Below are 14,989 nucleotides of genomic sequence, written 5' to 3'. Positions count from 1 at the left end.
GCAGCCCTGATTAACACTGACGCAGGAATGAATAGAATTACACTGAATAAGCTCATTAAAGCACATCATTATGTTCTGATTTTTTTTTAAACAGGGATCTTGCTCAACATTAACCTCTTCAAGCTTGTTCAAATTGCCAGTAACTAACCCGTTTGCATTTGCACTAAACTTTCAATTAATTTGGGTCCTATTTCAAGGGTCAGTGATACAATGGATAGTTGAACTCTCCATCATTCTGTTCCACAACCATTTGGCCAGGGGCTGGCTTTCAGCAAAACAAGAATGATTCTGTCATTGACTTTCTCTTCCCGTTCCCCAACCACCACCATATTTCACATAAAAGGCAACACTTACACATGGAGCTCTCTCTGATATCCTAGAAATAATTAATGAAACTCAACAGCTGAAACAGAGCCACAAACACGACTTGCATTCCCCTAAAAAGGATAAAAAAGAACTGAGCTCACGTCTTTTTAATAAGTTGACTCTTATCTAATATTACCATCAGACATTGCAGTCTTCAAAGGGCTGAAGAAATGTTCTAAGTGCCCTTAGAATATCTAAATGGAATCAAATGCTAACTGCAGGGCAACCAGGTTTACGTGTACACTATTGTAACACTGAGTTTTAAAATAGATTTGGGCACAATTAATGTTGCAAAGCATTTATTCAGCTTTGCTGTCAAAAACATTGCGGAAGTATAGAAAGGCGAGTTTCTCCACATTACACCAGGTAGTCACTAACACTTTCGGAAGTATTTGATCTTGATTTTTGCCCTGGTTTCTGGTTTCCTTCTCCACAAGTGACTGTGCAGAGTGATTCACAAACAAAGAAACTGCAGCAAAGCTAAATCTGCATTAATCTTGAGCGGACCCATCTACGCATTGTTTTCCACCCTCCCTCCCAATGTGAAATAAGTGCCATAATGAGTGGATGGAGCAGAGGTGGGTGAATAATGCGGCATTTGATTCTACTGTAACTCTAAACTAATTTTGTGCCTGGTGCTAGCACGATATGTACTGCCACCCACTACTTCCCATGGTGCCAGCTCCCTATTATGTGTCTACAAGTGGGTTGCGCCCTTAGCCCACATGGGCAGCCAGCCCAACGATATAGTGTTCACATCACTGACACGTACAACAGCTCAGAGGTCCTCAGAGCTCAGAAAAGCTGCCATTGATTTGGAAATGAAGCTCTATTTTGCAATTTCCAAAGAACTGCGTGTGCAAAGTTGATTGTAACTTCACTGAAAATGCATCTCAGTGCAAATGGGGCAAATTATCAGAAACTCATGAAATCCTAGGGCTGCTTTCAGTCAAATGCGTTTGTGGAATCTAAACACATTAGAGCATTCTTGCCATGGTGACTTTGCCTAATGGTAGTATGTGGGCTGCAGCCGATTATGTGGTCTCTCCGAGAGCAAAGTGTTGGTTAAGAGGAGCGTAAATGCTTGCAAGCTGCTAAGTATTTCACAGAAATGAAAGCACGATAGAGCACAGCAATTAGAGATTACTTGTGAAGTATGGATTTCTCAACTTAGCAAGATGCAGCGATCAGATCCAAACTATTTCACTTTCTTTCGGTTAACTATTTCCAGCTGATGGTGAAGTGACGGAGACTGACTTGCTGGTTGCAGTGTAAAAAAAAAGGGCTCAATTTTAACACCACCTTTTGAAAGGAAGGCAACTCTACGATAAGGTTAGTAGAAATTCTAATGGCTTCAGTTACTTGTGGGTCTCCTAACTCAAGCTCCCTGCTCAGTATCGGAAGAATGTACATATTCATCATTTAACTCTCATTAACTCATGGAATTCATTCTACTTGCACCATCCCTATAATCATTTAGGGGAAATTATATACACTCTGCAATTTTTATTTTATGAGCTGAATGGATGTAATTATTAAGTTGGTTGGAGAGACCCAGATATTAATACACTGAATGAAACAAATCAGTAGCTCACTGACAAAAGCAACACTCAGCAATAACTTTGCAACCAGCAGAAAAAAAGAGCTTCTGTTTCTGTTCCAGAACTGGCCACTAAAAAAAGCGAGCCGTGCAAAAAATGTTGGAAGCAAAAGTAGTGAGACTTTATTTTCTGCCTATCGATCAACAAACGTGGACAACATAGAGCAATGGGCAAGAGGCAGCGACTTACTCTGGGGAAGATTCTGGAGTTAAGCTTGACATCTCTTCTGGTGTAGGTACTACATGGAAACAACAGAAAGACACATTTACACTCTATTTCAATCAAACACTTTTGTTCCTCAACAGGAGTTGCAAAAGCTGTAATTGATCATATCTAACAAGCAGTTTAATACTTCAGTTGCTCCGATGACTGGTATCGATCTGCATTGCTCTTGATGTGCCAGAAAATAGGCACAAGCAATTTCAGCAAACAGAACGATGCAACAGAACGCGAGCAAAGAAAGAGTCATCTTGCTCAAAAACTATGGATTTGTATTTATGCTTTAATCCATTTTGAGTCCGAATGATGCAAGGGGAAACGTATGAAGGCTTTCCTAAGTCTGAATGATGGAGTTAATTTGGCCAGTCTGGATTTATTGGGCTTTCAGGCAACAGATGCAATGCCATACCTCTAACTCTTCATTACATCAAAACCATCAAATTCAGAAAGATTACAATCAGAATACTGGAGTGATCGTGAATGCCTCTGATAAACTTCTTTTTAGTCCCAGTCATTAGTCCCAGGTTTGTGTGTACGTGTGAGTGAGAAGTGGTGCTCATAACTGCCTGATCTCAAGTGCTCTGTGATGCTACCATTCATGAGCGGCACTATATAGATGCAAATTGTTGTTGACGTTCTCCTTCAAAGTTCAACACCTAGCAGCCCACTAAAGAAATGGCAGGTGTGCTGGATCATTAATCAAAACAGCTTGAAACCTTCAAAACCCTCCCATTCTGTTTTCTCCCCTCCCCAAGATGGAAGAACCACATTTCCCCAGAGCGGTGGGGGGGGGGGGGGGGGGAGAGAGGGTTTAGGAGCCTAAATTTGGATGTTCGTTGATACTTGGATTTCCAGGTTTCCCAGCTGGTAATCCAATTGTCAGAATGCTTGCATGCTTAGAATTATACTGGTGACAATAGACATTTGATGCAAGACATCAAAACGTTGCCCCAAACAGTGGTACCGGAGAGCGGGAGACTATTTTAATAGCTTCAGACAAATCACAATTTGTGTTTTTAAAAACTGTGCGGAACTGAAACCCAAGAAAATCTTTAATCCCTACGATGGCGCAAGAATACAAGACCATCTTACAGTGCAGCGGATTGAAGCAGTCCCAGTCTTACCCAGTCCTGGAAGAAACAAAAATGAAAATGTACCGAAGTAGGGGCACAGAACCTACCCTGTAATTTCCTGCGATGAAACCGTGGCGATCCAAGAAAACTGTTCTTGATGGAATTCAGCCGCGTCCTCCATGGCATCCCTCCAATGCTGGGACTGGATGGTGGTGTTGGGTTCGGAGTGCTCGCTGGACTCTCCTTGGGAGTGTGGACTGGTGTGCCCTTTGGGGTGGGGAGGGGACTTCCCCTTGGGGAAGGGTGAGGGGTCACCTGTATTATGGGGATAGATTTGGTGCTTGGATCAGTACTGGGGATCAACCTGATAAGAGAAAGCGGGGTAGTCTGGACAGAAGGGACAGACAGTTGGTAAGGTGATGTGACTGCGGGCTGCTGACTCTGAGTGTTTTGAACAGGAAGATTCTGGGGAGCTTTTGTTTCTGCGGTGACAGCGGGAAGAGGGTTGGATTTTGTGCTTTGCAAAGGCTTTTCTGCCAGTTTGCTTTTAGCAGGAAGAGTCTGTGTATTTGGGTTGGGTTGAAACCCTATCTTTGGTAGAAGCATATTACTGGGCTTTGTTATGTTTCTGTTACAGTTAGGGTTTACAGAAGCACGTGTTTTGGGAAAGAGGGTATGATCAGGAGTCTGGGGAGGAACAAAAAACTTTCTGATAGGCTACACGACAGACAATGTCATGCATGTAGAGTCAAAGGAGAAGAGACAGACAGACAGGACAGAGCATGGAACATAGACACAAATCAGGAAGATGGGAGTGCAGAAAACAAAAAAACGTGCTGTTAGGCGGTAGGCAAAGTGTCATAACAAACAAAAGTGAGCATAAGATACTGTCAGATACATCTGCATTCAAAATCATAAGACTTTATGCCAGCAAATTAATAGGAAGAGAAGCAGCACATTGTCATTAATGTGTTTCGTGAACTAACACCAGTACAGAGCAAAACACGGAGCCAAAGTGGCAATAATTGTAACTCAGAGTTAAAGGGTCAAAACAGAGCTAGCAGTTGTTACATCTAGAGGTAAAAAAATCATAAAACAATTGAAAAGCGTGACAATCAAAACTCTAATGTGGGGAACTGTTCAGTTTTACTTACCCTTGGACTGCTTAAGGGGCTGGTTGAGAGACCCGAAGAAGCTCCACTTATTGATCTGGACCTGTACAAAGGATGGATATCTGAATCAATTTATTTCTTTTACATGAAAAACACAAGCTTGGTGAAAATGGTCAAGTTCACAGGCTCCAAAATAAAATGCACTCGATCCTATAATCTTGCAAATTTCCTTCGATCCTTAGTGTTTTGTTTTGTTTTATTTAAGAGGAGAAAGGTGTGCTTACAAAATCATAGCAGCGTGCCATCTTAAATGAAAAATGAACCTGCATTTCTCTGCATGCTACTCTCCCACTTTTATGTGCTCCGTGAATTACTGTGTTTAGACAAGGAGATTATTCTGTAATGAGTGAAAGTACAAGGTAGTGGCCCATTTAGTGCAACAGATAAAACTGTGCCAAGTTTGACTTCTTAATGCTGCGAGTCATTATTTGGATTGTCAGGCAACAGCTACATATTTTTTTACATACTGCAAGCACAACGGTGTCTGAAATAGGCACCGACTGGAAAAAAAGATTCATTCCACAATAAAATTGATGTACAGATTTGCTGAATATAGTTCCTGAAAGAATTCCAGTGTCGTTTCATCAGCATAATACAAAGATTAACCACAATCATCACCATCCCAAGAGACAGAAGTAAGACATTAGGAATCTTACACATGCAGATATACCAAGCAACTTTTTAAACACCTGTTACATTATCCAAGGGAACACCAATGAATGGTTTAAGGAAACCACGAGAACGCCATGCATATACTTAAAGGGAGGAAAACAGCATAGATCAGGCCATCAAAACAGTTGGTTAAGGGCTTCCCAACGTGTGCAAAGTTCAGGCTTCAAAACAAAAGAACAGAAAGTGGGGAAGGTGAATACTATCCAAGCCAGAGGTTAGTCAACACTGTGGACATGGTGTGCAATTCCAACAGTACATAAGCAGCTCAACAGAAGAAAGTTTGCCATTCATATTATGGGGCAGAAACCTCTAGGGTTGGGAAGGGGGGAAGAAGAAAAGATATCTTAGCTATTCCGACAACCATGTGCACTAAGGGCATCTAATGCAGCTACCCACAGTGAGGGAGAAATCATGTGAAACACTTTTACTACCTTTCTTCTTTGTTGATTTTGGGATTGGCATCTGTGATATCCAAGCTTTTACTGAACATACTTTTACTACAGTAGGGACAGAGTAAAACAAAAAAAGAACAAAATTACATTGGTAAATTATTAAAGCAAGGGGCTAGGTTAGAACTCGATATATAGTTGAGAAAAGAAAACTTTGCTGGGAGCTAGCAGCACCAAAATAAGTATCTCAAGCACAATAATATACTGTGTCTCCCCACCCACGTTAGTGAGACACATTTCATCTACTGGCAGTTGTGTTCAACATACCAGGAGAAGAGCAAAAACGTTAGGTGAATACGGAGTTAAGACTGAACAGGAAATAATATCCAGAGGGACCACTTTTGTTCAAAGTGCTCACACTCTCTCTCAAAATAGAAGAAAATTGTATCCTTAAATCAACGTTCCTAGAAGTGAGAAATTCTTGTTGATGAATGCTGCCCTTGACCTCCTGCCTCCTGGCCCAGCCACTCAGGTGACATAATAATAATAATAATCCTTGCATTTAATATAGGGCCCTTATCAAGTCTTTGAGGTGTCTCAAGCTGTTTCAAATAATATACTGTAATGTAAAAGCAGTTGTGGTTTGAGTGAACGAATTATTATTAGTTTTTTTTAAAAGGCATTATTACCCCCTGGAAAGCAATCTGTCAATCGACTAACAACTGGGTTCCTATTTACTGCTAGGTAAACAGAGGAGTGTGGAGTAAGGAAAGTTGCCTAAAGTTTCACCCCATTAGGAAGAGAGCAGTCTAGGTCCCAAAGTAGGTCCAATAGGTTTCCTGAGGACCGGAACTTTGCACCAGCCTGAGAGCTAACCCGAGAGCCAAACTAGGAAAGGATCAGTATCAACAGCCTCTCAGAGTAACTCAGAACTACTGCTCCCACTGAATTCATTGCAACACTTGCAGCTTCTCTCCAGTGTTAACAGTTCAGCCTGACATAGGAAGAAATGGATTCCAAGGAGCATCGTCAAGCAAGAAGTTCTCACATCAGGCAAAGTATTTTATGGGGACATGATTTTCTTTTCTTGCTAGAGGGTGTGTTTAGAACAAAGGGTACTTTACTCCAGAATTTTTTTTCCCCCTTTAACAGTTTGAGCACTTGAAAGATGATATTCTTCAAAAAGGATTATGATTTAGAAACACATTTATTACTAACAATACTTATATTCAATATAACTGCTTTTACACCTTAGAGAATACAAACTGATTGAGTTACAAAATGAGGCTACCTCCTTTTTTCGCCATCTGGTGGCAACTTTATCTGACACTTTGCAACGCAAAACACAAGCAGTCCTCCTAGGACATCCAGGCATGCTCAGGTCAAGAACATCTTTGAACTGCACAACATTAAGGTTTGCCAGACTCTTCTATGCAACGTCTCGAAGCTCAGAGTGGGAGTGGAGGGAAGCACTGGGTTTGTGGTCTGAAAGTGCCCTGGAAACGTCGATATTCTTCAAGTGTTAACAAAATAACCACAGCCTCCTCAATGGAGGATCTCCGGCATCAAACACTACCCTGAGATCAATCCCTCTGTTAGTTTGTGAAATAGCATTTCATTGTGTGACACCACAATACAATGCTGTACCTCTGGCCATGCTGTGCCATCTCAATAGCCCGTCGAGCTGGAACAGGAGAGCCTCCATCGGTCACACTCAGTACCTCCATCGATTTCCTTTCAGGTCGTCGTTTGCCATGTCGGTTTAACATTGGTGAGTCTACTCTTTTTCTAGGTGGATCTTTAAACACCCACGACAATTAAAAAAACTGCATATTAAAAATCTTCATTACGTCATTTCTTTTCTGTACATATTAGATCACCGTACTCAACCATTTTCTATGTTTAGCTATAAACTAGACTGGCAGACTGAACACACTGCAATTAAAACTTGCGCACTAGACAATTCCATTACAACATTCAAATAAATGATAAAGGATATTCAGCGATACAAATGTATATTAATACATCTTAAATTACCATTAACTGTTTTGTAAGCTTTAATCAAGTTCGTCTTTTACAATCAAGCATTTTAACAGTCAAATCAAGAGAAGCTCATAACTACTTAGTCAAAATATAACACTTGAGCTATGGTGTCTACAAATTACAGCTAAAAGTTGTCCAGTGCTAATTCAATCATTGAACAATTCAATCTAAAGAAGGCCAGTAGACAATACCAGATAAAAACACATTTTACACAAAGTGAATTAGGTTCTATATCACGCTGATGTTTCCAGTGAATGTGGCAATGGATCAATCACAATTTGCAATTTGAGGATTAAAAAAAGCAGTTCAGGAATTGTAGCACATAACTGACAAGAAATTGATTGGTAGTTCATAATTCCAGGGCAGGATCAGGTCTGAGTTTACCTTGAGTTGACTGTAAAGAGCTCTATAAGATACCAATGTGCCTACACCTTACACACACCATCTAACTAAGATTATTCAGCGAGCTTTACTAAAACAATCACAGAGGTCCAGCACTCTTACCTATATCAACTCGAGGGGGTAGATCTTCATCTTCATGACTTGGATACCGCTCTTTTCGATCAAGAAGAAGGAAATAGATCATTTTTTCTTGATTTTCTCTGCAAATCAGAAAAATAGTTGGTGCATTTTAGTCAGTGAACGTTACAATATATCTGGTGTAGACATTATGTGACTGCAAATTTGGATTAAGGAAGATCTGACAGCAAGAAATAAAGATGCAAATGCTCCTTTCAAACTGTATAAATAGTACAAGTTTATGAGATTAATCGCACCAAAGGAAATCTGTTGCATGACACTGTAAGGTGTGATTACATTTATTGTATATCCAGGCTTTTATATCCTATCACTTAAGCATGATATCATTCAGCATTAATGAAAGTATTTCTTTGCACAGAAGACATTCAAAAGCTGAAACAGGTTACCAAGAGCATAACAGAGGCTTGGATACTGGATCATTTAAGAACGTCTGAATGTTATCATGGTAAAACAGTGGAACTGAGATTCTGAAAGAAAGAGATCATTTGAACCATTTGCGATCTTGGCTTCAGAACAGAGGGAATTTGGGGAAAGACATTTGGTGGGGGTGCAGGAAGAAAGATAAAAACTACAGAAATAATAGTTAATAGGTAATAATAGAACAACTAATGTTGAAACTAATCAGGTTTCACACGTCCCGTGGGTGTGAAACATTCCCTCAATTTTTTTCCTCTCTGAACTCTCTTTACTCAGTTTAACTGCAGCAATTCACTCATGTGGTGAAGAAGGTAGAAGTTAATCCCCGCACACACTTCATGAATGTGCGGGGAGAGAGGAAATGAGTACGCCTGGTGGCAATCCCACTGCCGCTCTGATCACTTTATTATTCGTTCCTCAATTTGCCACGTTTAGACTTTAGATAAAAAATTCATGTTTAATCTGAGTGATAGATCAGAAATGGATTGATGAAGATTGTACTCCCGTATGCACAGGCTGATGAATCTTAAACAATGGAATAACGTGCCATGAATCAGTAAACAGTGGACATGGGAGCTCACTGGCCCCAGTAGTAATTGCTCTGTGGTGATAAATGTGGGATGTGGACTCTCAACTCTCAAGCTGAGATTATCTTGCATTTAGTGAAAGAAATTTAAAGCATAAAAAGGTAAAACATTTCCGGAATTCAATAAGGGTCAAATGCTTTTTTATGCCTGTGTCCCAATGCTCACAGGAGAAGGGAGAGACCAACAATACGACCCTGTGCCTAATGTACATACTGAGCTTTCTATGGCATGTTAAATGGCAATTCAGTTCAATTCTAACCATGGAATGTGAATTCCTGTGTTCCATCAGGTAATATTACTGTTTTAAGCTTTTCTAGGTTCAGGCAGATCCGGAATTCAGTGAGAGATTTGCATGGTGAATTTACACTCACTGCGTATTTACTGTCAGAACTCAATGTATATTGACTGGGATTCAACCAACATTTTCCTTTGCTCGCAGGTTGAGTGTAGTGACTGCTATGTACGATATTCTGATGATATTGAACTGAGACCAGCTAACTCTTGAGATCAAGGACTGAATCTTACACATTCGTGATGTGTAGAAAGTTGCCACCAAATAAGCCATTCTTTATCTGCACAATCTTCAACATGTTGTGCAATCATTAACACGTAACAAGCACAGAGTAAAATATTCTCAGTGACATCACCGCAAGTACCAATATAGTTTCAACAAACTCTTTTTTTCGCGCCGTTTATATTGGTCTATGAATTAATGCAGTGTCATCTAATCCTTATTAATTAACCATTGCACAACCTAGTAAATATTTTGACCCCCAATAAAGTAAAAAAAAGTTTAACCTGTTCCTGCTTCGAACAGTAAAAGTTGCATTGACTGGTTTCTGACTTAAACCATCACACGATTCCGTGCGTCAAGCAGCAAGCCGGCAATTAGATTGGGGCTATCACTGGTACAAACCTATTTTTCTAATGCTCCTCACGCTGTGTCTTCCTCTAGTATGATGTGCCAAAATATCATCCTCTCTATTAAGGTATCATCAGTGTTTTTATTGAACTATGCTACTTTCATTCCACCTCCCTCTCCCTCTCCCACTGGAAGCTCCTCAGACTGATCACAATAAGCAGTTCCCACTCTATTTATTACCTCTTCACAACATGGTCAAGCTTCACCATCCCTGTGGAGTTCAGCACGTCTCACACCAATCAATTGCGTGCTGCTTACTGAGCATCGGGGAGTAGAATACTATTGATGATGAATCGTGCTTATTGGATGATATAAATGGAAAATGAAAGCAGTGAAAGAATATTCTTTAACAAAGAGGGAATAAAACCAGTTGCAGGTCTGTGTCTCTGTTCCCCATTCAATGGTCACCAAAACAAGTGTGGAATAGGTACGGTTTGCACTGAATACAAATTGGATATTGTAACATTGTAATAAAGTAATAATAATCCTTGCCCTTGATATTGCGCCTTATCACATTGAAATTTCTCAAACTTTACAGAAGTTTTAGTAAAGTGCAGTGACTGTCTCTGTAGGTGAACACAACTACCAATTTGCCCAAAGCAATATCTCACATACAGGCATGAAGTGAATGATCAATTTTGCATCTGGGAGACTTCTGACCGGGACACCAGAAGAAAACCCCCTTCTTGTTTTGAATGCCGTGGAATCTTTAATATCCACAGCAACTGGCAGGCAGAATCCTGGTCTAATGCCCATGACTAATGAAGGACTGGATACCCAACAATGCAACACTCTTTCAGCACTCTATTAGAGCGTTGTCATCTTAGACTATGAGCTCAAAATCCCAACATGGGGTTTGAAGCCACAGCCTTCAGATTCAGAGGGGAGAGGACTATCAACTGAGCCAGGATGACATTGGGAAGTTACACCCGATTAATGATGGACACTGCTGACGTGATAGTACTCAGCTGGTAAATATAAATGGAAAAATCAACAAAGTGATAAAAAACTTACTCGTCTGATACCAAATCCTGCATGAGTTTGTTCTTATCTCGGAAACATCCTAGCGAGTGCATGCTGTCCAGGACATCAGGATCAATGTCCTCCAGTGACGGAAGTGAACGAATTTGTACCTTTCTTGGCACAGGCTGCTCTGGTTCCGGTTCATTCTTGCCTCCTCTGTAAACACACCAATAAAACACAATTCCAGCTCCATAAAATAAACTGCGTCTCACCATCAGTGGGACCATTTATGTCGAGCTACTTAGAAATCCTCAAGTCTTTCTTTGGGAACTCATCAGGTGACAAATGTCAAAGCTGGGAGATGAGATTCTCTTTTGCTTCGTTTTTATATTCACTGTCAACGTTTCAAGCCTATCCAGCACGAGTTAGATATAAAGTTTCCTCTCCTCCATCCTCAATTGTTGAAGCTGAATTCAACGATTCTGTTTCATCCCAACCTAACAGCACCCCTATTGCACCAGACAATTTACCACAGCTCCACTCTTGTGGCTTTTGAGTGGGAAAAATCAATTGGCCCTGAAACAGAAGCAGTTTATGTGCTGTCAACGTGTCGTTATCAGGAGCTGGACTGAGACAAATTAATTCCATCCCATTAGTATGGGCTACATTTGAGTCCCAGTCCCACAGGTAAATGGGAGTGTTCTGAAGCACTAAGCTAGGCAGCTCGTCCTTTATGATTGTCTCTAAGTGAATACACGTAAAATAGAGCTCATCATTTACATACTAATGAAGTCAATCGACTCACACAGCAAGGTCACTCTTGCACATGTGCCAGTTGTAGATCATGTAATAAAATTCCCACCACTCGCATACAGTATTTGAACGACATGAAAACTGTCGCCTGTGCTGAAATCAGCTGCACTCAATTAGTAACAAAGAGACATACTGAAACTTGTTGTACACACTGAATAGACGGTGCTCAACTCTGCTGAAAACAACCTGAAATACGCAAGACATTAAGTCGCATCCTTTTTTGATTCTGAAGAAACTGAGCGTATTTAGTTTCCTGTTGATAAAGGAGGAGCCTGGATAAAGAAATGAAAACACTGAGGGCCCAAGATCACAATTCGAGATTAGAGAGGCAGTGAAGATGGCTTTCCTGACTAGTGATACCGTCAGGCATAACTCACTCCAACTGAGATGAGAGCCAGGAGCCAGTTCACCCACAGTGCAGATGCACATCTAAAACAATACCGATGAAATGATAGATCAGCAGCATACTATTTTACAGTCTGGATCTGAATCAGCTAAGCTCCTGACTGAAGCTTCGTGTGATATTTGCAAATTCTTGCAGTGAGTGAGTACTGGCCCACAGCAATGGTTTTTAACTTTTCTGGTGTACTTGCACACTGTACCATAGAATAAGATAGAGATGTGTTCCCAATCTCATCTGGGTCAAAGGGAAGGGGCAAGGAAAGAAATTCCCAAGACCCTGGCCCACAGCTACTGGTTGATTCTATATTGGTGTTGTATGGAGAAGGCTTGCTCTTGCCACCCACTCACTCACAACAATGTTTATTTTATTGTACTGGAGAAGGGGGAGGAGGTTAAAGACAAGACGCATAAAAATAGAATGCGGGAAAGACGAGCGAAAAGCAAATCTAAAACAAATCTTATCGCAAAATATTAGCTGTTGACAAACATTGCATTGTGATAAGTTTAGTAAGTTTTGTTCAGGAGAAATATTTCATACATTGATAAAAAAGAGGTCTTGAGAAGAAATTGAATTTCGAACCATTCCATCGCGCTTTATCAGGTCAACAATGTGGTACGTGATTTGCGAGTGTAAGAAATTAGGAATAGTTCAACAAGTTGAATTTGCCAGGAGGAAAGACAAAGATCTCAAAGATTGGAACAAACACATAATAGTAAATGCCTTCAAACTAATAATTGTACTTACATATACCAAGAATGTTTCTGGATCTGGTCTAGCTGTTAAGAAAAAATATGAAATAATATATTAATTGATGGCCAGCAGGATAAAGAATTGCACCATATTATGTTGTATAAATATACCTATACACACACGCAGGGACACAACATAAACATTTTAATAGAAAATTCTGTCAAAGCTACCTCATATGTTTTTCATCAAACTGCTATTTAATAACAAATGGACTGAACTCTACAATTCCATTAGGTTTTTGGTTGACTTGAAAGGTACAACAGGGTATTTATTATAAACTCATTTAACACACCTCAGTCAGTAGCTTTGGACTCGCCTAAAACTGGTTACACGTTTACAACAGTGAATAAGCTCTGTAAATGGCTGGAGGCAGCATTATTTTTCTTCCTTCAGCAGCAGTGTAAGGGATAGTGCTCAGCTTTTTCAATAATGTCAGGGCAGATTTGGCAAATTTACGCCGCTGTGCTTTAAACACAAACAGATGTCGCGCGTGAATAATAAATCTTTAAATCCTCCCTGTCAAGAGCCAAGTCAACACAACCCGATAGAAAATGACTACTTGGCTTTAAATACGCATTCAAGACCACGCTCCTGTGTTGGGCAAGATAAATAGATTGAAACAACCAGTTTACATCAAATCATAGAATCAAAGATATTAGTTCCTGAATGTAGTCTCAGCAGCTTCAGTGTACGCTCTGCCGCCTTACCTGCCTTTGATTAACGAGCTTGTGGAAAGTGCATGCGATTTCCACTAGATTCAGAGCATTGCAAACGATTTGCAAATACAGTCGTGAATCCCTGTTGCGAGAGGGTAGGGCTCTGGAACTCTCAGGAACTACGCTCAGACACCCATTTCTATTCTGACTTCCCTAAAATCAGCATTTGAGCCCAATTCCAAAGGATCGATCGTGACATCCAGGATTCACTAGTTCCAATTCCTTTTGCTCATGTCCCAATTTACACCCAGCTGTCAACCGATCAGCAGAGAACCAGATATCCCCCCCTCCCCACCTCAATTTACCAGTAATGAGAGATCAATCGCCCTTTGATGTTTAACCAAAAAAACTCAAGAGAAATGTCTTGTTCGATCTTAACTGGTAGGTGAGCTACCAACATGAACTTGTAACATACTCAAGCAATGAATCTTTTTTAATAGAAAAATAAAGGACTTCCTTCACTAAAGGTTTGTTGTTAACAGGAATAAGACAATCAAACGGCAGGACTTGGCATGAACATGTGGGAGGAATAAAATTCTCCCAGCCTCCTTGGGAATATATAATAATAATCCTTGTATTTGATATAGTGCCTTAACTTGTTGTCAAATCATCTCAAAATGCCTCACAGGACTTACTGTCAAGTATAGTGACTGTGTATTTTAGGTGAACACTGTAACAATAACCATCAAAATCAAGCCTGAAACTGAATTTTTTTTTTTAATTTTTGGAGCGTATTAATATACATGAGCAAACTCAGGAGAGATTGCAGGTGTGTATTCTTGCATTAGAAATAAATTTAAATTGATTAGAGCAGAAATATTAGGTAATATTGAGTGATAAGCTTATTCATAGTTGTCAGCACCACACTGCATTAGTTTTCCAGCTCATTTCCAGACTAATGATAATAAAATAAAGTAAAAAGAGAATAGAAGCCATGGATACATTTATAATAATGTTAATGACACTTTGGAAACCAACTTCTTCAAAGAAATTTGGGAGCCATTAGTTCATCATTAATGACAAGAAGGTGTGCATTAACTGATGATTAAAACACACCCATGCATAACGTAGACTGAATACTTCAGTGCTTAATAACAATGTATGTTAATTAACAATTAATATACAAGGAGCTCAAGAGTGTTCAACTTTTGTTTATGCAGAAAATTACTTTGCTGATTAACGGCTGATCTGTAATCTAACATCCTATTGAATAGGGACAGCAGCATTACTTAATCCTTTTGAGATATATTTTCTCCCACTCTTCTGAGCGCCCTGTCCTCTCTTTGCAACACAAAAGGACTGATAGACAGTCTATTCACAGCCACTGGTGGGCATGCTTATAA

At 40.0% G+C, this 14,989-nt stretch overlaps 1 protein-coding gene across 3 annotated transcripts in view; it reads right to left on the bottom strand.

Moving 5' to 3' along the window:
- Positions 1 to 14,989, bottom strand: part of brsk2b (BR serine/threonine kinase 2b) — a 303,448-nt gene that overhangs the window by 24,506 nt on the left and 263,953 nt on the right. For 2 of the 3 annotated variants that reach the window (XM_007887612.2, XM_007887609.2), the window contains exons 9-16: positions 12,925 to 12,956; positions 11,016 to 11,180; positions 8,040 to 8,137; positions 7,140 to 7,290; positions 5,535 to 5,600; positions 4,414 to 4,474; positions 3,367 to 3,574; positions 2,157 to 2,205 (exon numbers count right to left, since the gene is read on the bottom strand). In XM_007887612.2, the coding sequence (XP_007885803.1) occupies positions 2,157 to 2,205; positions 3,367 to 3,574; positions 4,414 to 4,474; positions 5,535 to 5,600; positions 7,140 to 7,290; positions 8,040 to 8,137; positions 11,016 to 11,180; positions 12,925 to 12,956 (830 nt within the window). The remainder of the gene's footprint in view (positions 1 to 2,156; positions 2,206 to 3,366; positions 3,575 to 4,413; positions 4,475 to 5,534; positions 5,601 to 7,139; positions 7,291 to 8,039; positions 8,138 to 11,015; positions 11,181 to 12,924; positions 12,957 to 14,989) is intronic. The other variant, XM_007887610.2, reaches the window with a different exon arrangement.

Source organism: Callorhinchus milii, unplaced genomic scaffold (genome assembly GCF_018977255.1).
Source record: "Callorhinchus milii isolate IMCB2004 unplaced genomic scaffold, IMCB_Cmil_1.0 Scaffold17, whole genome shotgun sequence".
Classification (NCBI taxonomy): Eukaryota; Metazoa; Chordata; class Chondrichthyes; order Chimaeriformes; family Callorhinchidae; genus Callorhinchus; species Callorhinchus milii.
Note: the sequence above shows the minus strand (reverse complement) of the source record. Positions and strands in the feature narration are given on the sequence as shown.